The 24,769-nt window shown below is 37.2% G+C and overlaps 2 protein-coding genes across 2 annotated transcripts in view; one reads left to right on the plus strand and one right to left on the minus strand.

Annotated features, from left to right (window-relative positions):
• The window catches only part of LOC140140859 (cilia- and flagella-associated protein 47-like), an 85,747-nt gene extending 71,172 nt beyond the window's left edge, over positions 1–14,575 (minus strand). The window contains exons 1-6 of the mRNA XM_072162604.1: positions 14,298–14,575; positions 11,760–11,914; positions 10,571–10,778; positions 9,528–9,574; positions 8,040–8,271; positions 7,092–7,401 (exon numbers count right to left, since the gene is read on the minus strand). Of these exons, the coding sequence (XP_072018705.1) occupies positions 7,092–7,401; positions 8,040–8,271; positions 9,528–9,574; positions 10,571–10,778; positions 11,760–11,914; positions 14,298–14,447 (1,102 nt within the window). The 5' untranslated portion in view covers positions 14,448–14,575. The remainder of the gene's footprint in view (positions 1–7,091; positions 7,402–8,039; positions 8,272–9,527; positions 9,575–10,570; positions 10,779–11,759; positions 11,915–14,297) is intronic.
• A 249-nt stretch (positions 14,576–14,824) lies between these two features.
• LOC140140860 (dnaJ homolog subfamily B member 13-like) overlaps positions 14,825–24,769 on the plus strand; it is a 49,532-nt gene continuing 39,587 nt past the window's right edge. The window contains exon 1 of the mRNA XM_072162605.1: positions 14,825–15,026. Within this exon, the coding sequence (XP_072018706.1) occupies positions 14,959–15,026 (68 nt within the window). The 5' untranslated portion in view covers positions 14,825–14,958. The remainder of the gene's footprint in view (positions 15,027–24,769) is intronic.

Below are 24,769 nucleotides of genomic sequence, written 5' to 3' on the forward strand. Positions count from 1 at the left end.
AGCCCAGGGCTGTATAATTTTGACCAGCTCGTGAAAGAATTCACGAGTCAAATCGACGGTTTCGAATTCGAACTCGACGACCGCGATGGAAAACTCAACATGAGAATTCGCGAGCAGTATCAGATTTGGTTTCCGGACCGCGCTCGAGAAATGTTCGGATTGGACGACGAAGGGTGGCTAGCGGATGGTGAATACACGGGAGATCGGGCGATAGAATTTTACCTCGAAGAATTCTCGTGTACCTGAATCAGCTGTCAACCACGGACAATCTCGTGGACAACGTCGACGTTATGCAGTGAGGGCGAGTTCTTGGGTCCTTCGATCTCACAAACGCGCGTTCGGGGAATACTTCGTTTCGACCTCACGAAAAGCCGAGTTTTAAAAACTGCAAACGGAACCATCCACGAGCTCGACTTCAACTTCAAAGTAGAATGGAAAAATTCTTCGAGAAAGCTCGATAATCACGATCAACCGCTGGATTTGGAATTTGAAATCCGATAAAATAAAAGAAAGAATGTCTATCCGGGGACCAACGATCAAAAAAAAAATCAACGCCAATAGCTGACGAAGATGTTGATCTTTCGCGACGTCAAAAAAAACTGGAGCGCGAATGACCGGAAGGATTAACATGGGAGGAAAAAATAACGGGGTTGATGAATCCAACCGACCCTCAAGATGCAGCTACTATGGGTTCCGTGACCAGCCTAACCTCATGGTTAAACGACAGAAAAGTTTCAAGGATGGTGACTCGATGACCGCGAACTCGCTATGAGCGGCAATAGAGTCACGGGTCTCGAACTCCCACGGACAACGAGGACGCTGTGACAAAAGAGTACGAGACCTGCAAATTGGACACGAGCACGATACCAGCTTGCATGTTTTGGGGAGATTCATGGTATGGATGAACGAAGACGGAACGCACTATGTTTCCATCCGAGCCAAAAAAAAACATCGACTTGGAGAGAGACAAGTTGATCGAAATTAAAACGGAATGAACAACACTTTCAACGCTAGGCCTATGCAAATTGGTATCACTGCTGGGTTTACGAATTTGTCGAATCCCGGAAAAGATTTGACCCCCATGCGACTCACTAGACCTTTAGAAATTTTCTTCAACAACCCACATTTTATTGTTCAGCCTTGGAACCTCTTTTTCGGTAAAATCGAGTGAACCGCCTTAAACGCCCCAGCTTAACGCTTGTTCTTTGACGTTTCAGTCTAATGTGAATTTCTTCAGGTACCTAAATATTACTTGGACCGACGACTCGATATCGTTCATAGTGTTCAATAACGCGCGGCAAACCCTCTTTTCCGCATCCGTTCAAACGGACACTACTATTATGCATCATGTCTCGATCGAGTACGTTGAAAATAAGCTTTGCTTTTGGATCAACGGGGTTTCAGCAAATGTCTACAAAACTCAAGCCCTGGTAAGTCTCCTGGAATCAACATGCATTTTGAGCAACTGGGAATACTTAGCTTCTACTGAAAAAAAATTTAACCAAGCAAGAAATCATACAGCATTTCGTTTGAAAACCACGTTTTAAACTTTACGGATGATGAAGTTCTAATTGACTAATTAAATAAAAGGATGAAAAACCTACAGCATCGCAGAAATATACCCTGATCTTCCACAAGGAGAGGATCAGGGAGTTCAATTTCGACTAAGTAAGATATCCGAAATCCGCGAAAAGGAAGTTGACCAAAGAGATCAACTAAGGAGAAAATACAAAACAGTTTGGAATGTGTTTTACAACACGGCTCAAGTAGCAGGACTCGCCGCAGTTGGAAGCGGAACGGGAGCTGTCGGAACTCTAGCCACGGGTGTTGGAGCTTCGTAAGCATTCCTCTCGGAGGAATAGCAATTTTGGAGGTGTTCTTAGTGGAGCATGCGTGGCTCTCGGAAAAGCAACGATGAAGAAGGTCGAAAAGCACGAAAGTGTCAAAAGAACCGCAGAGTCCAGTTTAAACACGGTGAATGATCTGGTGTCTAGAGCTCTTGAAGATGGGGTTGTGAGCAATGAGGATTTCCATCACATTCTGCGGGAAATGGAAAACTACCGAGGTCACAAGGCTGGAATCAAGCACAGAACCAGAGCGGATCTAATTGAACTTACAACTGATAGAGAACGTGAAATTCGCACAGAGGCAGAACAGGCTGGACTGGAAAGAGGAAAAAAGAAGCTTTGGAGAGTCTCCAAGTACATTGAATCCAGAGAAAATAAAAAATTAGAAATCAAACTTGTTTTGTATAAATAAAAATAAAATGGATCTTCCAAATCTAACGGATGACAACTGGGTTGAGAACCTAAAAGTGTACGGAGAGTATCGGAAAGAAATGTGGGATAATGAAGAAAAACCATGCGGCGTTTGGAGATGGTACTATGACGAGGAAAAAAACAAAAATGAAGGCTGAGATGGTGTTTGATGACAATTATCCCATGCATATGACGTGTTGGTACAAAAACGGATTAGTAAAAGCTGAAGGTAGATACAAAGACGGCGCACCTAGAGAACCGTGGGAATTTTGTGCTGGACGGGATCCTTTAGTTACTGGATACGCCGCATTTGTAGTAACCTACTTGATTACAACCATTTTAAACTGGGTGTGGTAAACTACAACAAAAAACCTCTTGTGATTATTAATCACAAGAGGTTTTTTTTATTTCTGCACAACCTACTCATTCCATCTTTTTAGCATCGTTGTAGGCTTTCAAAATTTCTGTCATACGCTTGACTTCCATCCTAATTCTTCTCTCGAGAATCCAAAAGAGCGCTCGTGAGAATCCAAAATGCTACGATCATCTTTATTTTAATAAAAAATGGCAGATTCGATTTATTTTGAGCTCGCTGATGATGAAATATTCCAAAAACTGGAAGACTCGCCCAAAGGAGATATTTATATGTGGAATGGTACTAGTCTCGAAAACCTGTTTGTTGCTGCTAGCGGTTACAACGGAAACAAAGTAAGAATCCAGGCAATCAACCTTTTGATGTGTTACATTGGGTGGTATAAGGATAGATACAGGATGAGATTGTGTTTAAGACCACCTTGGATTTTTCCTGAAAGGACAGAGGAGTTCAAGGTTTTAAAAAAGACTCTTGAGTTTGTTACGAATGAACCACCGATTGAAAAAAAAGATATGACTATGTTAAAAAATTATCAAGACAAATTTGGTCTTGTGGATAATTTTTGTGAAATAATATATTAAAAGTAAAAATCAAAAAATTTTTGATAATACAGGACGTGGTCAAAAATTGGTGGCGCCCCAGTATCTGCAGAGTCTAACTATGTTTTCGCGTCCACGTATTGCAGCACACCTCATCGCGCCTTCAACATCGGTAATACAGACAAATTTTTTTTGATAATATTTTTGTCAAGTGTTTGTATAACACACATGCAAAAATTTGAAACAAAACATATCCAGTCCCAAGCCTGAAAAAAGTGGAGGGCTGCTGGCTTAACAATGTTTGTAACTGTTTTTACCCATGATGCTTTGAGGATGAACAATCATACCAAACCTTAAACATAAGAAATAAATATTACCCATGATGCTTTGAGGATGAACAATCATACCGAACCTTAAACATAAGAAATAAATATTACCCATGATGCTTTGAGGATGAACAATCATACCGAACCTTAAACATAAGAAATAAATATTACCCATGATGCTTTGAGGATGAACAATCATACCAAACCTTAAACATAAGAAATAAATATTACCCATAATGCTTTGAGGATGAACAATCATACCGAACCTTAAACATAAGAAATAAATATTACCCATGATGCTTTGAGGATGAACAATCATACCGAACCTTAAACATAAGAAATAAATATTACCCATGATGCTTTGAGGATGAACAATCATACCGAACCTTAAACATAAGAAATAAATATTACCCATGATGCTTTGAGGATGAACAATCATACCGAACCTTAAACATAAGAAATAAATATTACCCATGATGCTTTGAGGATGAACAATCATACCGAACCTTAAACATAAGAAATAAATATTACCCATGATGCTTTGAGGATGAACAATCATACCAAACCTTAAACATAAGAAATAAATATTACCCATAATGCTTTGAGGATGAACAATCATACCGAACCTTAAACATAAGAAATAAATATTACCCATAATGCTTTGAGGATGAACAATCATACCGAACCTTAAACATAAGAAATAAATATTACCCATGATGCTTTGAGGATGAACAATCATACCGAACCTTAAACATAAGAAATAAATATTACCCATGATGCTTTGAGGATGAACAATCATACCGAACCTTAAACATAAGAAATAAATATTACCCATGATGCTTTGAGGATGAACAATCATACCGAACCTTAAACATAAGAAATAAATATTACCCATGATGCTTTGAGGATGAACAATCATACCGAACCTTAAACATAAGAAATATAAATGCCTTCAGGCTAGGTTTCCGCCTGGTTAGACATATTAAATTAATTCTTTCCGCTTAGCATAAAACCACTTTGTCTCACTTCCTACAACTCAACAGTGTACATAAGTGTGCTAGTCAAGAATTTGTGAGTTGCCTCCAGGCTAGGTTTCCGCCTGGTTAGACATATCAAATTAATTCTTCCCGCTTAGCATAAAACCACTTTGTCTCACTTCCTGCAACTCAACAGTGTACATAAGTGTGCTAGTTTGTAAGTACCTCCAGGCTAGGTTTCCGGTTAGACAAATTGATTGTTCCCCTACTTGGATCAGCTTAAGGTCATAATAGTTGAAGACATGATATAAGATACAGGGGGATTTTTTTCTGTGTAGAATATCATTTTTTTATTAAGATGCAGGGAAAAAAATTCCCCTGAATTTTTTTTTTTTTTTTTGGATAAGTTAAAATACAGGGGGAATTTTTTTTGTGTAATTTGGATTGGGGTGAATTAAAAATACAAGGATGTTTTTCTGTGTATCCTGTGTACACAGCATTTCTGTGTAATCCTGTGTAAATTGTTTTTCTGTGTATCCTGTGTACACAGCATTTCTGTGTAATCCTGTGTAAATTATTGTTCTGTGTATCCTGTGTACACAGCATTTCTGTGTAATCCTGTGTAAATTGTTTTTCTGTGTAATCCTGTGTAAATTGTTTTTCTGTGTAATCCTGTGTAAATTGTTTTTCTGTGTAATCCTGTGTAAATTGTTTTTCTGTGTAATCCTGTGTAAATTGTTTTTCTGTGTAATTTTGTGTAAATTGTTTTTCTGTGTAATCCTGTGTTGTTATTTTTAAACAATTTACAGGGAAGAATACAGGGAAGCTTAGGGTAAAATAATGCAGGGGGGGTTACAGGGTATAAAAAGTTTTGTGTGTATTTTTTGTGTTAAGAGGTTTTTTTTGATTTTTACAGGAAAAATACAAGGGGTGTTCCAGAATCCCCCTTTTTACCCTACTTCATCAGTTATCAAAATTTTTTAAATTTTAAATATCAGTGAGCTTGAACTATTTTTGCTAATTGTCTTGAGTTGAGCCACAAGTCACTCTTAATAAGGCCAAAAAATAATTGTTTGCTTGCACTCCAGTGGGGTTTTTGGATGGGTCAGTCAGTCGGAAAAAAAAATTAAAAAAAAAAAAAATTGATGACTCACTACTGTACAGGCCTGCAGGCAATGAACATAGGTCATGTCGAAAGATACATCAATACTTCACTTCAGACCTTCAATACGCAAGATACACCATAGAAATGGATTCAATTAGAATGACTGCATACTTATAGGCTTAAGACGCCAAGTTTATTGGAAACATTGATGCAGGAATGGACAGTTATAAATGTTATAATGATTTTCTTAAGGGATCTAAAATGAGCGTTTATTATGCGTTTCGACAGTATTTTTTGTGGGACATGAGAGCACCTCAGACCTATCGAATTGCATTCTGAATCTGAAGCATGTCTTTCTGATATCAAATAATTTTCATTTTTGAAAATCACAATATAATACAAATTTTATGACAAATTATAAAAATTTGACATTTTTCAAATTTTTGATATATAACAGTCCTCGAAGTAAATTATATAAATCTAATGTTATATTCTTAAAGTGTATGTAGCAGGGAGGTAAAGTTGACGGTCAATTGAAAATGTTGACCTTTCATATTGAAGATATGGATTTTTCCCCAAAAGACCTAATTTTTTTGGTGTTTTGGGAAAAAAATCCATATCTTCAATACTGAAAAGGTCAAAATTTTCAATTGATCGTCGGCTTTTCATCCCACCTACATACACTTTAAGTATAAATCATCAGATTTCTAAAGTTTACTTCAAGTACTGTTAAATATCAAAAATATCAATTTTAATGATTTGCCATAAAATGTGTATTAAATTGCTAATTTCAAAAATCAAAATTATTTGATATCAGAATGACATTCTTCAGATTCAGAATGCAATTCGATATGTCTGATGTGCTCTGATGTCCTAAAATAAATACTGTCCAAATGTTCATACCCCAGCCCTTAAGAAAAATGTTGTTGGCCAAATTTAGCTTTGAAATGAAATTTAGACACAGAAAAAGTAATAAAAAAACCCATAAAATTATAAACTAAAAACTAAAAAAAGGGGCTGAACCGGATTTTGGCCAATCTTGTGTTGGTCGGTGGAGGGCAAGAAAGCAATTTTTTGGGCCGAAGAGTTACGTTCAAGTTGAGTCATTAGAGTCAAGTCACTACACTGCTGAAAATCTACTGAAAATCTCTATTGATTCCACAGAATTAGAGAAGGAGAACTGGGACTCGACCGCCATCTTGATACAGGCATGGAGCAAAAATTGGAAGTATTCAGTTTCCCTTGGAATGCACTTATGGCATTTGTGACATGGATGATGGGCGCATTTGAGAGACTAATTTGATGCGGCCTGCATGTGAGTACCAAGACGCAGCAGATGAGATGCATAATTGTTTTCGTTCCTCTCCGCGCACCGTCGGCAAGGACCCGAATACCCCCAATTTTCTCCCCATAGCTTACGGCGCGATTATATATGGCGGTATAGGAAGTCCCGGTTCACCTTCTCAAATTCTGTTATTGATTCCCACAAAACTGATTTTTCTATTCTACTGACCTGCCACATTATCATGACCATTCATCACTTCTCCATTCACAAACCCCTTACTACTACCAATCACAGCAAACTGCATGAACAGCGCAAAATCCTGGCGAGGCGGTGGAGTGGTGGTCCCTTTCCACCCCAATTTAGATGTGTTATAGCGAGGACTGAAACGGAAGTAGACCGGAATCTTCTGGTACGGTGCCAACATGCCTTGGTTTGGAATGGCTGACATCATGGAGACAAGATTATTAGTGTTGGTGTGGACTTTATCGAGGCCTTTGACTGCTAGAGTGGCCAGGGTAGACTTGGTCACATCGGTGCCCTGCTTGGAATAAGTGAATCGTAAAGAATGAAGGTGAGAAAACATTACTCAACTGACTTTTCAATTGGATGTAATAGGATGGCAACAATTCACCTGAGAGCATTTAATCAAAACTTCAAGCAAATCTTTTAACTAATTTAGTCACATACATATAGCCATACATACATACAAAGTGATTATGTAGTATACAGGGGAAAGAAGAATTACGCATTGCACACTAGCACAATTAAACATGAAATTACAAATGGAAACATCACATGCATTATGCATAGGCAGATATACCAGAGCAAAATCTCCGGACTTACTTGCCTGTGCGGGGACTTGAACCCCAGACCTCTCGCTTGCGGGGCAAGCGCTCTAACCTGAGCTACACAGACTGGTTAGAGCTCTCGCTCCGCAAGAACACATTGGTGTTTTTAGCATTACAATAATCAAATGGGTTATTCCACTTTAATTGAAATCCATACACCCCTAATGAAGACATCAACCTTAATCTTCCACAAAGGGAGTGTGAATTTCAAAAGGGGTAACCTGAATGGGTGACTCCATTTGAAATCTACACTCACTGAGTGGGAGATTAAGGTCATGTCTTCCATAGGGGTGTATGATATCAACTAGAATAGCCAAATTAATCTTACCGCTTCCATGCCTTCTGCATCCTCCTCTAACACCGTCACAAAACTAATGGGATCTGGTCCGTTGTTATACAACACAGCCATCTCAGTGCTGTCAGTCCCATAGTAGGTACATCCAAACTTGACACAGTCTACTGACGTGTTGGCATCAGTGCGTGACAGAAGTTGTAAGGATCTTTCGACCACATTGGCTTGAATGACTAGGGTGGTTGGGTCTTGAGCTTCAAGCTGAACTCTGTTAAAATAAAAACAACTTTTGAGCAATTTCATCCTGTAGATGAGTTGACTTCTGACGTCAAGTATGCCTGGCAGTATGCGCAGTTGCGCACGCATCATCACAAATTCCTTTGTATTTTGCCTGGCAGTATGCACACGCATCATATATGTTCAGGGGTTGTGTTTTTAAAACTCTCGCCACATCACAATGAGGCTATTGAACAGTGCAGTGGTTGTATGGGGTTCACTCAAGCATATCGATATACCAGTCCCTTGCCTTTGTTGATAAACATACAAGATATTTTATTTTCCCATAATTCACATGAAATCACACAAGTATAAATTTTAAAAAACAAAGGCAATATCAAACAAACGAATTATGGAGGGGATGACCAGAAGGCCAGTAAGGCCAGAGGAAGTCACCCCCCTTAACAAAGAAATGTTACCATCAAAAGAAGTAAAAACAAAACAAAGCATAACAAACAAACAAACAAACATTGAGGTCAACTCATCTATACTTGCAGGAACAAGAACACATTTCAATGAAAAACTAGAAATGTCAGTTTTTAGACTTTGGACTATACTCCATTTTCTTTGGGTTTTGTAGTGACGCCAGTAGGCCTACCTTTTATTTATGTGTGTTGAAGGACTTCCTTTATGTGTCTATGCTTTAAAAGAAGTTCGTTTTGCACGATAATAAGGTGACTTGTCAATTAATATGGTGTGTTTATAATTTAGCGGCTACCATTTCAACTTGCATAGATATTTAAAAATATTTTCTATGTTCTTTCTCATTCAAGTTTCAAACTTGTGTACTTTATCATAAGGCCAAAATTTGCAATCAGACACCCATGCAAGTTAATCAACAATTTTACAACTAGCCCAAAGGGCTATTCCAGTTGAAATCCATACATCCATACAGGGAGTGTGAATTTCAAATGGTGTTATCTAAATGAGTGACCCCATTTGAAAGCTAAACTTCCTGTGTGGGTGATTAGGGTCACATCTTCCATAGGGGGTATAAGTATTTCTTTTTCTTTCTCTCTTTCCACAGAGCACACAAAGGTGCCCTGTGCATTTATTTATCAAACATGATCAATAAATGCACAAGGCACATGTAGGTATTTCAACTGGAATAGCCGATTGTAATATACTGGGAAGACAAAGAGCATTGTATTTACATCTCTCAATTGCCCATAGGCATCTCCTAAATTTAAGCTTTTAATGAAACCTATTCTGCAGGCTACCATTTTTACCAAGATATCTTGTACTTACTGAGCTTCCTCTTGCAAAACACCACTTCTTTTGGTGACAAACTCAATCTGGTAAATGATGAAAAGTAAAAAATGTATATTATAGGTATCAGAACTTGAAATGTCAGTTATCTAAGTGAGTTTGGAGTTAACATCCTAATGAGAATAGAATAGAATAGAATAGAAGAATAGAGAATAGAATAGAATAGAATAGAATATAGAACATTGCAGAATAGAATAGAATAGAACATTGTAGAATAGAATATAATAGAGAATAGAATAGAGAATAGAATAGAGAATAGAATAGAATAGAATAGAATAGAGAATAGAATAGAGAATAGAATAGAATAGAATAGAATAGAATAGAATAGAGAATAGAATAGAATAGAGAATAGAATAGAGAATAGAATAGAATAGAGAATAGAATAGAGAATAGAATAGAGAATAGAATAGAGAATAGAATAGAATAGAATAGAGAATAGAATAGAGAATAGAATAGAATAGAGAATAGAATAGAATAGAGAATAGAATAGAATAGAGAATAGAATAGAGAATAGAATAGAGAATAGAATAGAGAATAGAATAGAGAATAGAATAGAGAATAGAATAGAGAATAGAATAGAATAGAATAGAGAATAGAATAGAATAGAGAATAGAATAGAATGTTGGCAGTACTCAGGATTAATGCTTAAAATTGCGAAAAGATCTGAAGATCTAAAAGCTATATTTTGCTTGATTACTCAAGGTTATTATTATGTGATGCCATCAAGCAAAATCTGTCTCAACTCGGAAATATTGATTTTGAGATATAGCCAAACAAAGGAAATATTTCCTTTGTTTCCTGTACTTTTGGAAACCCTTTAATTGCTCTTATCTTTTGAACTGGTAGTTCAATTTCAATGGGATTTTCTGCAAAATGTAACTTTGCAAAATTTTTACACTCCTATAAGAAACTGAAAATTGAACATGACCCGACTTCAGACTGATTTTGCTTGATCACACCACATGTATATTATCAGTAGCACTCTAAGAAATACAGTGCAATGGGGTAAAAGACCAACTCACCTTGATAACTTGGGCTGCCTTTGGCTTGAGTGTTCCTTGCACTGGAAATATTGTAATTGGTTGACACCCTGTATATTGTATCTTATAATGACCTGGAAGTGATCCATGATTGTACAGGGTCACTGTCTTGTGCAAAACACGGTTGTTACGAACAACTGTGCCAAAGTTAATGGGGCTCTCTAGCTCCAGGAGAGGCTGTGGGCTGTATCTGTAACACGAAAGAAAATATGAAAATTCATCAGTTATAATTGATGGTGTTGTCATAAATTACTTCATTGTGCAATATTGGACTATTCCATTTAAAATCAACACTACTCCTACAAATGAATTTCAAATGGAATTACCACTTTATCAGCTCCATTTGAGATGCACCCTACCACAGTGGCAGATCCAGCTTGAATTTTTCTCTTGGGGTGTATGAAATTCAAATTGAACTGCTAATGTGTTCATTCCATTTGAAATTCATACTCCCCTTGTGGAAGATATTTCTAAAATCTTCCACTGGGGTAGTGTGTATTTCAAATGGAATAGCCAATTGGTTGATCTGCTTCTGAATGTTACAAATTTGAATTGAAAGCACAGTTTGTTGCATAATGTTGCCATTTGAGTACAATATTTTACCCACATCACAAGACAAAATGAACTGGACTAAACACACTATAGAAAGATTATCACGCAGATTGTACGTAGCTAGCCTCGCTAATATGGACGCCAGAGAGTAGTGTTGTACGCGCTGCAGTAGTTAGCATGATTAGTCATGAGTAACAAGTGTAGTTGAATGTTCCACGATGTACACAAATTTAATATTTTTTCTATAGTATGATTCCTTGAGTCATCACACAATTCTTTTACCAATCAAAAGACTACAGTTGTACACTTGCATGGAGTCCCACTTGGGTCACTCAACCCACTGGTCAATTCAATTCAAACCTTTCGATCGATCGATCGATCGATCGTCGATCAATCAATCAATCAATCAAGAGTTACTTTCTCGGGGCCAATCAATCAATCAATCCCGAGTTACTTTCTCGGGCCCCAGTTACTATCTCGGGGTAAATAATTAATTCTGTCCTTCCTTCCCTCCCTCCCTTCCTTCCCCTCTCTGCCTTCCTTCCTTCCTGATTGATTGACTGATTGATACTGCACAAAGTCCCAATTAAAGAAGAAGAGAGTGTATACAAGTACTTACACACACAGTGGTATTTCAATGACATCTTCATTGACAAGAAGAATGAGTCTATCTTGGTAATTCTGTGCCTCATCCGTATAGAACTCTACAGTGGCATTCACCTCCAAGCCGCTTGGTATGGGTCGAGTTGGATTGGTTACCACTAACTTAAATTTCTGAAATAATACACAAGGATTATTATTAATTTTATAAATAATTTGCTAAGTAACTCATAACTCCCATGGGCAGGTCAGCCAATAATTATTGGCATCTAAGACCTATTTTGATTGGTTACATTAAAACTTACAAAGAGGGAGGGCTATCATATACCGGTACTGAGCCAATCCGACAGGCTTCGATCAATTTTTCAAAAAGACTTGCCCAATAGGGCAGCTGAAAAGAAGTACAAACGGTAGTATTTTGGCCGATTTGAACAGGGACAAACCACAGCAAACTACAAATTTGACTTCTGAATCGGCTTAGGGGCTGTGCAATAATTATGAGCCATGGGGAGGGTAAAATTGGGGGGACAAGAAATTTTTGGCGAGCCGAAAGGGGGGGCAAGAAATTTTTGGCAAGCAGAGAGGGAGGAGCAAGCAATTTTTGGCACACATTCACGGGCACCTTTTAATTTGTTTAGTACAGCGCGCTAAAAAGGCTTAGGAAAACTGAAACGCTTAAATATGCACATTTTCCTGCTCGCTGCGCTTGCACCATGTATCAAGACCATTTGAGGTTTGTAAATTGGGATCCCAAAAATTTGCAAGGGGGGGGAAAGAATTTTGGCGGCCCAAGAGGAGGGGGGGGGGGGCAAGCGATTTTGGGGAGCCATTTGGAAATTTTACCCTCCCAGGGGGCTCATAATTATTGCACAGCCCCTTAGTTATAGGTGACCCCGGAATGACGTCACAAGCCGTTGACCTCCGTTGACAACAAATCCGATTCAGAGGTCAAATTTGTAGTTTTCTGTGGTTTGTCCCTGTTCAAATCGGCCAAAATATACTACCATTTCTACTTCTTTTCAGCTGCCCTATTGGCTAAGGGTTGTTTTGGTTGCATGCAACCAGTGAGTGTTAGACGCATTAGTGATTAGGATCTAGGTTGAGCACAAACATGATGGTATAATTGTTAAATCAGAATAAATGCTTGAAATAAAAGAGCTATTATTATTATAGAAAAATTATCAAATTTGTGTACATCGTGGAACATACTCTTTGCGTGGCTGTGCGTAGTAAGCAGTTGTACGCAGATAGCCTCGCTAATATGGACGCGTGAGAGTAGCGTTGTATGCTGGCGTGTAGTTAGCATGATTAGTCGCGGAGTAACAAGCGTAGCCGTAGTTGAATGTTCCACGATGTACACAAATTTAATATTTTTTCTATAACGATTAATATTGAAGTAAATGAAACATGTTGTAGGTATGCTAGGTGAATTCAAATTTGCCATCAAACTGCATCATTTCATATATATTAAAGCCCTTGAGTAAACAAAGCCAAAACTGAAAACCATTTTTTCATAGCACTTTCCGTAGCAAAGTTACATCTTGTCAAAGATTGACTTTCATCAAAAAGTTTCAGCTAGCAAAATTCTCCAAAATGGCATTTCGGGGGTGTTTCTAGATCTTAAGTCTCATTATGATAGCAGCTTTTTTTTAATGGAACTGCTATCCAAATCCCTCTAAAATTCCATGTGCGGGTGACTTATCACCATAAAAAATCACATATTTGGGTCAAGTGAAGTATAGAAAACATATTTATGTAGGTTTCTTTCTTCGGGCACTTGTTTTAAATTTCTATGTAAAATGCATTGACATTGTCGTGAATTTGGCTGACTAGCAAATGTGTTAACTAAGGTTTGTTTAGACTCGCTGAGTCTCATGGACGCCTTCCTATGTCCATCAGACTCGTATTTCCCATTTTGGATGTCAATGGGAAATACACACTTAACGATTTGCGCCGGTTAGAAACTTGAAAAAAAATCTTTAAAATTTCATCAATGTATATAAAAGTGGTACCAACCGTATTGTGCTTGCTAATTTAAGACTCGGTTGAAACAAAATTAAGGATCGAAAGCATTTTAGTGTCCAAAAGGCAAAATTATCGTCAAAGTTCTGTCGAAATCGGCACCCTTGCGAAGGGTTCAGAATTGAATCGGGAACGAAAATGTCCGATCTTTGCGATCAAAAACACAAAATTACAACTTTAAACATACTATTGGCAAAAGACATTATTACCAAACAATACAGAATAGAAAATTTGACATCATTTTCTCAAAATATTGAAAAAATTTGCTCACTAGACATCGAAAAAGCACGCAATCCAATTCCCGCTCAAACGCTGTGGGAAACTGAAAGTGCGATAATCGTGACTAGGTTTGCCTGGGTTACCTACATGTCATTGTCATGCATGTTGAAAAGGAAGCGCACACAAAACTGTGCAGGTACTGTGACTGTATACGCCAAATATTCTTTATCAATCCACGATGTTATGAGTCTCGCCTATTACGAGCTGATCAGAGTTTACACCAGCTCAGAAATTTATGAATAAACCTTAAGCTTACATCAGTATTTGGTCCATGGAATTTTATAGTCTTGCTGTCAGCACTGATGTTCTGCACAACCACCGTTTGAACGTGTACTGTGTTGGCTTCGGCGTCGACGAATTCTACCACAGGAGGGATAATTCGGACACCGGCGATATCCCCATCCATTGTTGCCGTTGTATGGTTTTAATATATCAACTTTTTACATTGTCCTTTTGTCCGAAACCTTAACTTTTACTATTTTTTGACATAGGTTTTTTCAACTTTCGGGCCTGATGTTGTTGCCAGGTTTTTAGAAGCTTGATGAATTTTTGTTTAAAGAAATATATTCAGATATAAAAGAAATTATAATATTAATCTAATTATTTTAAAAGAAGTAAATCATGTATAAAATGTAAAGATATATAATAAATATTAGCAATAAATTGTTTTTATCACAAATTATTATAATTGACAATTACAAATAGTAGTATTTTGCAAATATATTTTTCTAAAAAAGAAAAAGAAACTATTTGAGGTCAAAGATCATTTTTAGAGCGCCCTCTAACGTTTGTGGTCCTGGCAACGAAGTAAACATTTTCTGTAATTCAGTGCAGTTTTCGAGTAATATATTCCAATTTTTATAATCTTCCCGACTCTTTATTCTTTATTTAAGTATCACCGAGTGGAGTTAAGAAACATGGGACAAGACTACTATGCAATTTTAGGTCTTACAAGATCTGTTATCGACGCAGACATCAAAAAAGCGTGAGTGTTTACATTTTTTGTTTTTAATTTATGCTTACCTTGGTCCTTGCAAAGAAAAAGCAGACACAAATACAGCGTCAAATCAAGACTACACATCAATCATGTATATCTGGTTCCATACAGCAATATGCAGTATTGCTGTCTGGTAAGCAGGTACGAATTGAGACGTCGTGAATTGAGACGTCGGAGCCGGTAAAACACAGAGGAAGCCTACATCCCGTATCCTCAGAGTCTTAGCCAGAAATCAGAAATTACCCGTCCAAGCAGACACCAAAATTTGACCCTCAAATATAAAACAACTTGTCTATACCCATGGAAGGGTCACTAGGGTCAAATATGAATTATCGACAGTACGACGATACTCTCGAAGAGAGGAATGTACTCAACGGTAGAAGAAGAAGAAGAAGATATGTGCTGATTTGGCCTTTGCATGTCACTCTGAATTAGTCTCAAGTTCATATAACCTTAAATCATCTGTTTTAGAGCTATCACATCTGTAAAATCCATTAGGCCAAATAAAATAAAAACATGTTTCACGTCCGGTTTTTTGAAAAAAAAAGGAGGAAGAGGGGCTTTTTAAAAATTTTTTATCGCAAAATCGGTGTAAATACCCATAATTAGAGCTATTTTAGCGTATACAATAATGCCTGGAAAGAGGAGGAGGCCTCTTTTATTTGTTGTTCTGAGAGATAGGCCCCTCTAACTATCACAAAACCTTATAAAAGTGTTTCTTGTATATTAGCAAGGCTATAGAGAGCACCTCTACTTCCTAGACATATTTTTTGAAAAGTTATAACTGAATTTCAAAAAATAAAAATAAAATTGAAGAAACCTCAAAAAAGGAAGCGGGAGGGGACGTGAAACATGTTTTATTTTTTATTTGGCCTTAAATCCACCCGTCTAAAATTAGATTAGGCCGTCTTAAAGACGGGTGGACGCATGGCTGGCTAAGACCTTGCGTATCCTACTATCACTCAAACTAGCTCGTTCACGTAGCGTTTTCGTTGTAGATTGCCTGGCGATCGGAGTGTTATCGTCAGAGCACCTCGGACTACACTCAAACAAGCAAATCTCTTCACGAATTCACTCACCTTGCGATCCTACATCATCAGTTGAAACAAACATCTAAGTTTCCAAAAACAACTTTGTCATTCCTCAAAACTACAAGTAACTTCATTAATAAAAAATTGAAATCATACTATTACCCGTTATTGAAAATTTTGTTCGATTTATGTGAACGCACGAGTCGAGTTCAGTTTACCAAAATGGTAGCTCCTGCCTCCTGGTCACCTCAGATATGACGTCAGTATCAAGCTGCTTATTAAATATTGGATCGGATTGGTTGAAATCAACGCCACGTTTTTGACCTTACAGGGGTCAGAGATATGCATATATTCATGTATGAAAACAGCGATGCGGATATAGTATCATCACCGGAACTGAGAATTGCGACATTTTCGATGTTTGTACCGGGGAATTTCAGACACGGAGACTCCACGGAGATTTCGACAAATTCGCCCAAAGGTAACCAAAGGGTTGGGGATCGCATTTTTAACTATCACTAAATGTTTCGAATTGAGGTCGGCTAAAAAGTAGACAGTTTCGGGGACTGTAATTGGTGTAGATGTCACATTTTGAACAGTGAGCGATAAGTGACCAATTTGATGCTCAGCACAAGTGACTATCTTTACTCAGGGTATCAATCATGCACATGTACATTTCATGATTTACATTAAGAACCCGGGTTAGGAACTAGTGGGTGTATAACCCTGCTTCATTCCTATTCGGCGAGGAGGATAATTTTGTCATCCTTGTCTGTTTACAAATTGAGAGGTAGAAAAAATGACTAGGCCAGGAGTCAAAACTGTTGTGGCTAGCCATGAAAGTTACTGTTCTGGTTATTCCAATCTAACCATTATTTTTGAACTGACTAAATAAATATCAAATTTGGACAGAAACATCATTTGCATTGAGAGTTGAACAAATCATTCACCTGTATTCAATCATGGACTTGGATCAAACATCATTTTTGATTGAGTTGAAAAATGTGTACATCCATATCAAAATGATGCACTTGCAGCCCTCGAATTAAGGATCTGAAGGGGTACAGCAACTTTTTTAGGGCAAGTTGATAATTGCCTTGGATTTTCACTGAAAAGGCAAGGCAGCACAGCAGTTTGTAATATTTCAAGAGGGCATCATGGCAACTGAAAATTTGAGAAGGGCACCAAGGCAATTTCTCAAAAGTGAAAAAAACACATGATTTTATAATGAAGGGGCAGGGCTGGGGCACCGACGGCAACTTCATCTGCCTTGGGTAAAGGACATATTTTGAGGGCATTACGGCAGTGGGGTTGGACACCCACGGCAAATTGCCATGGGTGCCGTGGGTTAATTCGAGGGCTGTGCACTTGTGTCGGCGGCTACATGTGTCTCTTTTACTGTTTTACATTATAGCTAGGAATAAACACCAGACTCATCTCAAGTGGAGGTCACTTCAAATCATCCCCAATATTGAGATATTGGACCAAAAATACCAGAACAGAGTTTGAAAAATGAAACACTACCAAAATGCCAATTTTGACCAAGTTGGAAAATTATGATTTTAGATCATTATGATTATTTGGATTTGGACTAAGTTTGAAAAAGTTAACGAAGAACTTGAACCAAAACAGCACTTTAAAAATATGTTGAAAAATAAATTTTGAAAGTTTCGGCATAATTTTGAATAATGGAGCAAAATTTTGAAAGTCTCTGCATTATTTTGTTGCATTTTCATGATGCTATTCTAGAAAATCTAGAAAAAAGGGGGTCATTGGGTAGCCGCAACCAAAAAAAGGGGGTCATTGGGTAGCCGCAACTTAAAAAAAGGGGGTCATCGTCACTTCCAAAGTTGAGTGAAAAATCAGGAGCAAGTTGAAAAATTATGAATTTGGACTAAAACATTGATTTAGACCGAGATGAGTGAAGATTTGAACCAGACTTGTACCAATTTACCAAACATCATTTTGGACCGAGTTGAAAAGGAAGAAATTTTACAAAAAGAAAAGATTGTAGGCTTTAAAAGTCATTTAAGTGTATCATATTAAAAATGGGCACTTTATACTGGCCTGGGTGCTAAACCACTTTCCAATACTAGTCCTTCTGCCAGGCATTAGGATAATGTATCCATGCCAATTCAACAACTCTTCCTATACTTTTGTACAGGAGCCAACCGTTGTAAAATCCGTGACAAATGCACACTTTTGCAGTAAGCGCTAGAGACTGACCGATCAGATCGGGAGCTTCCTAATCGGGCCGATTATTAGCTTATCGGTAGTGATCTGCATCGGCCGATTTTTCCTTCATCCGCCGATGTAATGCACCGATCACCCAATATCATGAAAGTAATTGTTGAAGCTTAACAAGTATTCATTTATTGGTATATTTCTTTCTTTAAATCAAGCGAAATTTTGCAAAAGAACAAGCTTTGTAGGCGATAAACATATAAAATCATACCGTGATTCAGGCACGCAGCTGAGATAATCAGGTAATTTCCTGCATGCATACTTCCGGGTTACACACGTGCGCCAGTGTCAGATTGGAGAGAGCTACGGGCCGCGTGCAAAACTCAACACTTCCGGGTTACACTGCGTGCGTGTCAGCTACGGGCGCGTGCAAAACTCAACACTTCCGGGTTACACACGTGCGTGTCAGCTACGGGCCGTGTGCAAAACTCAATACTGACTTGAACGTAAACACAATATTAAAATGGGGCGATCGAATGATTTGACGGACTCGGATATCAGGGGGAAAAGGTAAATTGAACTTGGAATAATCATGGTCAAATTAAGTATTGTAAATGAGCACGGGAGTGTAGTTTTGTGCTCAGAGCATACATAATTATGGTAATACTTTGCACAAGTACCCTTTCAACATACAGGTGAAATTTACTCATGGCGATGGCAGCCATTGTTTACAATTGGGGAATTGGTAATCGGTAATCGGTGATCGAATCGGCAGATTCAAGAGGGAATTGATCGGCCAATCGGCCGATTCAGATAGGGACCTGATCGGTCAGACACTAGTACTAAGCGCATACGCGAACGCTAGCGCACATCCGCGTTACGCGTGAGCGCGTAAAATTTGTCATGTCTGGAATCTGTGTGCGTATCACGCTTACAAGTTGAATTCAGTATTTTGGAAGTATCGGATAAAGATTGCCGTTTTATTCAGTTTTATTGCTTTTATCAACAGAAATCACCGATCTTTTTGTAAGGATGACTGTCAATGATTAACTGACATTCCTTATGAAATAATCATGTGAATTATACGATCTTTATCTTGTTTTCGTTGTTGAAAGGGATTCAATCATGTTTCACCGTTGTTCATCACGGATTAACAACGATGCGTCAGCGTCGTCTGCGTGGTTTACTTCAGCGAGGGCAGTTTTAGCTGCCCGGCTTAAGTAAACCACGCAGACGCCGCCGACAATGTCATTGTTGTTTTTACATCACTGATTTGTTTCTTAGTTATTTAGTTACTCAAGTTATGCACAAATCACAATTATCAGTAACTTATTTTCCAATTAAAGGGTCCATGTCACTTGCAAATTGCAACTCCATTAGATGGTAAAATGCAGTGGTGTAGGCAAGGGAAGCAAGAGCCCCTGTGAGAAGTCTTTCCCTGGTACCTCTTCCCCCACAATTTTCTATGGCAATGGATTGATAAAAGAGGTCCATCATGTAGGACTACATACATCTGCTACCTTATTGCATTTCTTAGATATTAAATTTTAGTAATGTAATCAAGAACTTTACACTAAAAGCATGGAATTATTAAATAAACACTGAATTTGTCATGCATTTGGATCATAACTCCAATTTGATGGATTTTATTAGAATGATGTGCTTTATTGAAGTGGATAAAGTGGTTGTTATTTCCATAATGTCTAGTCTGATCATGAAGATACATACATTTATATTTTATTCAGTGCCTATTTGTAACTTTGAAAGTTTAAAGCAAAATTGTAACATTCCCATAAAAAATGAATTTTCTTTAAAATGTTAGTTTCCTTAGTGCGTGTGAAAATGTTAGATCTAAAACCTAATAGTAATAATGATAAAACTTAATGCTTTACGCCAAATAATTATTGGTCTCGCTATGAGTATTTCAAAAATATTGGACTTGATTGTGTCTTGCCTAATATTTCAAAACTCATTGATTATATGTGACACGATCAAGAGGAATGAGTCGGATGTCGCTAATATTGTTTTTGAGATATTGGCAAAAACAGTGTTCAAATTCTTTTGTTTTATATTGTTTTCAGCATTGATAAATTGCTCATAACTTGGTAACCAAATGTCCGATTTTTATGGGGTTTGCATCAAAATGTAGCATTCATAAACTGCCAGAAAATGATGTAAAAAACTTCCAATTGAATATTGCCAACATGTGACTCATTCCCCTTGATCATGTCACATATGAGCTCAATCGATCCAATTTTATATCAGACTTTGTTGAACAAATTTCAAGCAATAACGCAAGATTTATAATTGTAAAAATTTTTCATTAAATGATAAATGACACACACAAGACGCATTTTAACTGACATTATGAAAATCCACTTTTCATTTAGACTCATACAAAATGAGGATTTTGAAAAACGGCAACAAAATGTTGAGTTCTGGTGATGTTGGAAAATTTTGAAAATAGACTTACTCATTTCAGATCATTTGTACTCACTAGGATCCACAGCGTGCTCATCTATCAGAGCACAGTTCTTTAACCCCCAATACATATGTATATCCAATGAATGACCTCTGAAAATTTGGGTACAAAAACTCATACACTTCAACTTGAGGTCAAATTTTGCACTATGATTATGTAATTGAGGTTATTGGACTATGCCATTGGGATGAGGCTCTTGTGGTCCATAGTGACTCCCAAGTCTGGATGTGCAGTCACAAATTTTAATTTAGCAAAGAGTGAATGAGGGCAGCCTACTGAGCAGATCATTGCCTTATTGGAAGCACTATACTTCCGATTCCAGAAATATACAGCACTAATTTTTTGGGATTGAAAAAATATGTTTTGGCAAATGAAGCATATTTAAATCCTAATAAAGTTAGTTCTAACTGGCAATAAAAGTCAAATTTGAATATATATTACATCAATTTTTGGAAATAAGGGCCAAAAACATGCATTTTAATTTTATGGTGTTTTTCGTATGCTGTGACAATCAAACCCAAAACTTGTACAAAGACTTATTTCAGGTTACATATTCTAATTTGTCGGAAAACACATTTTCTAAACTCATTTTCTTTCTATGTGTACGGTCTGTGCTCATAGCCTATACTCAAGATTTTGAATGCTTAGACTTGTGCCAAGTCTATGAAATTTGTGACTGCAATTGTAAAAAAACATGTGAAATTGCATGTTTTTGACCATTTCCCCTCAAATTTCAAAACTAATCAAATTTGAATTTTACTGTCAAATAACTAACTAAAGGTATAAGATGTAGCTATGTTTTATTAGCAAAACAGGGTAATACTTTTTTTTTAATCCCAAAAAAATGAGTGCTGTATTTTTCTGGAATCAAGAAAAGTATGTAAGGATGTCACAAGGACATACGTCATTTATTAAAGAAAGCATTCTTGAAATCTCTTACAGAACCAATGCATAATATTAATTCCCAAGTCGAAACACTGGAGTGTACTTCAGGTTGCTGTAATGAGAAGTGACTATTCAGTTACATTTGGATGATGTGTATAAATAGCAAAATAATGGAAATTCCAAGGGCTGAGGTATAAGCAAGTGATTATTTGAATCATGATATTTATGAGGCCTGAGGATGGTACTGTCTTGAGCAAGTACAAGCCTGTAGCCAAGAATTTTTGGGGGTATGGAAGTCTGAAATGTGGATCATTTCCAAAATAAATTTGATTACATACAAAAAGTGGACTTGCCCCCTGCCCGCACCCTAAGTTGTACTATCTTCATGCATTTTAACATGTTCCTCCTGAAAAGTGGACTTTTTGTATAAAGGAAGGGTGCATCACAGACTCTGGTTAATCAACCAGAGTCTCCCATGTGTGAGGCAGTGCATCGCTACAGGCCTGGGTCAATTGGAGCCTACTAGTACTATAAAGCATCACTACTTGCCTGGGTCAACCCGAGTCTGCCATGTATTTTATCAGTGGCATCCATGGGGTTTCAAAAAGTGGGGGGGGGGGCACATATCTCGATCCCCCCAACTGCTCAGTTTTGACTCGCTTCGCTCGGTGTAATTGGTAACCCCATGATTGGCTGCTTGCATTTCCCCGACTGAATGACTAAAGTGGGGGAACAGGCCCTGTTCGCACACGCTGCTGTTTTTTATGAAAAAAAAAGAGTCTTACAAGACAAGAATTTACTGTTGAAAAATATACATTTAGAATATACATATGCTTCTTCAGGCAAACTGAATAATATTTTTTCTGAAACGTTCTGAAAATAGGAGTAGCCTTCCAGCGACAAGAGTATTCTGGACTACCTGCCATTTTTGTAATCTACCAATTCCATTTTAATTCAAAGTGACAACAATTTCCAGCCAACTGTATTTGATTCTTGTCATTGTCACTTTAAAGAAAGAAATGGCAACAACAAGGGAAAAAAGTGAACCAAACATAATTAGATCATTTTTTCTCTTCCTACATGTTCTGCTAAGTATATTCCCTGAATCACCGACAGTTTTTAAAAGGAGTCCTTAAACCAACTTGACATAATTTTAATGGCTAATAAATATATCAGATTTCATTGAACAAGTTGTGCTTGATGCAGTGGATGTTCCTGGTGTAAATATTCATGAATGTCCCATTTCGGCCACGGTTTGGTTTGCAAGGATCTGTTGAGTCCTGTATGTTTTGAATATATTTATAACGAGCGAATCCAAACCTGCAGTTTTCCTGTTTATATTTCCTATCTTGCCCATTTCTATTGTACAGTACACACCCAACATAACACCTAGATCGCTATAGATCGCTAAAATTAAATTATGATGCTATTTCATAGTAGGCAGATGTAAATACTTATCAATAACCACCTGAAAATGCCTTTATAACACCAAGTTTGATATAAAATTGGATGGTTTGAACCCAATACACAAATTTATTGGTCGAGCTATGAGTTTTAAAATATTGGACAAGACGAAGTTGAGTCCAATATTTTAAAACTCATAGCGAGACCAATAAATTTTGTATTGGGTGAAAAAACCATCCAATTTTATCATTATTATGTTTTCAGAATCTTTTCTTTGTCAAAAATGAGCAAGTCAAAAACGAGTTTTGGTCAAAAAATTGTTGAAAACAAAATTTTGGGGGGGAAAAGTGAACCTATCCAACACAGTCCAAGTTTTGAGTCCAAGTGTTGATTATAATAATTGGCCTCTTCAACTCTGTACAAAGTATAGGAAGGAAGATTCTGAGAACATAATAATGATATAATTTGGACTTCAAAATTGTATTTTATTTGCCGACAGTCCCCATTTGATGCCATTGGTAAACAGACTTAGACATACCTGGACACCATTTTTTTGGAAAGCATACTAACTTTGAGTAAAACACTATCAGATGGTGAGTGATGACTATATGAAAACAATAAGCAAGCGCCCAGCCAAAATGACTTTCTTAAGCGCCCTGGGCAGCTAATAAAATGAATACGGTACTACTATACGGTACGGCTAAATATAAAAAGAAAAAAGTTGGTCTCAAAGCTGATGAGAAGTTTAAAATTAATGGGGTTTGTAGTTTTTAGTTTCATTCTTTGTTTTTTAACAAAGCCCAACCGTGTTGTGACCCCTTAATGACTTTTGACCCCAAAAATATATGAAACCCCATTATAGACATTGCCTAATGTCTTTCCGGGGGAGCACACCCGTATGGTAATATGTGTTAACTCCCCCCCCCCCCAGAGCTTGTGCTAATACCTTGTAGGTTTTGTATAGGAAACTATAATAATTATAGAGATTGCCCACCACATTTTGTACAGCATATTATGAATAAATTGAAGTAAAAATTGTGATTGTTACTCTGAGAATGGTGCCGTGTTTATTGATTGCAAGTATATCCACGTAATAAGACAAATAAAATCTGTTGATGGTGAAATTTGTTCAGAGCAATATGATACTTCAATTGGCATAAAATCACTTAAGTGGGCTATTCCAGTTTAAATACTTACACCCCTATGGAAGAAATGACCGTAATCTCTAAACACAGGGAGTGTGATTCAAATGGGGTTACCTAAATGAGTGATTTTGGAATCTATTCCCCTAGGAGAGATTAAGCGCATGTCTCCGATAGAGATGTATGTCTAAAATGAAAAAGCCAGTTTTCTAAGATTTCAATATGTATGACAAGGTAGAATTTCTTAAATGACAGAACTCCCACATGTTTTTTGTTCAAACAAGCCAATCATAATAGGCAAAGATTGTTTTTAAACAAAAGAGAGCTTTAAAAGAATCTTAAAACTTGTTGCTTTTAGCTCCTGTTTACTTCTCGTTTTAGTTAAAACTTGTTGCTTTTATTTCCTGTTTGCTTTTCCTTTTATTTCCTGTTTGCTTTTGCTTTTAGTTCCTGTTTGCGTTTCAATCCATTTCCCACTCAAATCAAGTCCTTCAGCAAGATATTAAACTTGTAAATACTTAATGAAGCAGAGCAGATCATGTTTGTACAGCCCTACCAACACCAAACTTGAGTACCCCTGATATATAGTATGGGGTGAGGTGG

The sequence above is a fragment of the Amphiura filiformis genome, chromosome 19, assembly GCF_039555335.1.
Source record: "Amphiura filiformis chromosome 19, Afil_fr2py, whole genome shotgun sequence".
NCBI classification, from domain to species: Eukaryota; Metazoa; Echinodermata; class Ophiuroidea; order Amphilepidida; family Amphiuridae; genus Amphiura; species Amphiura filiformis.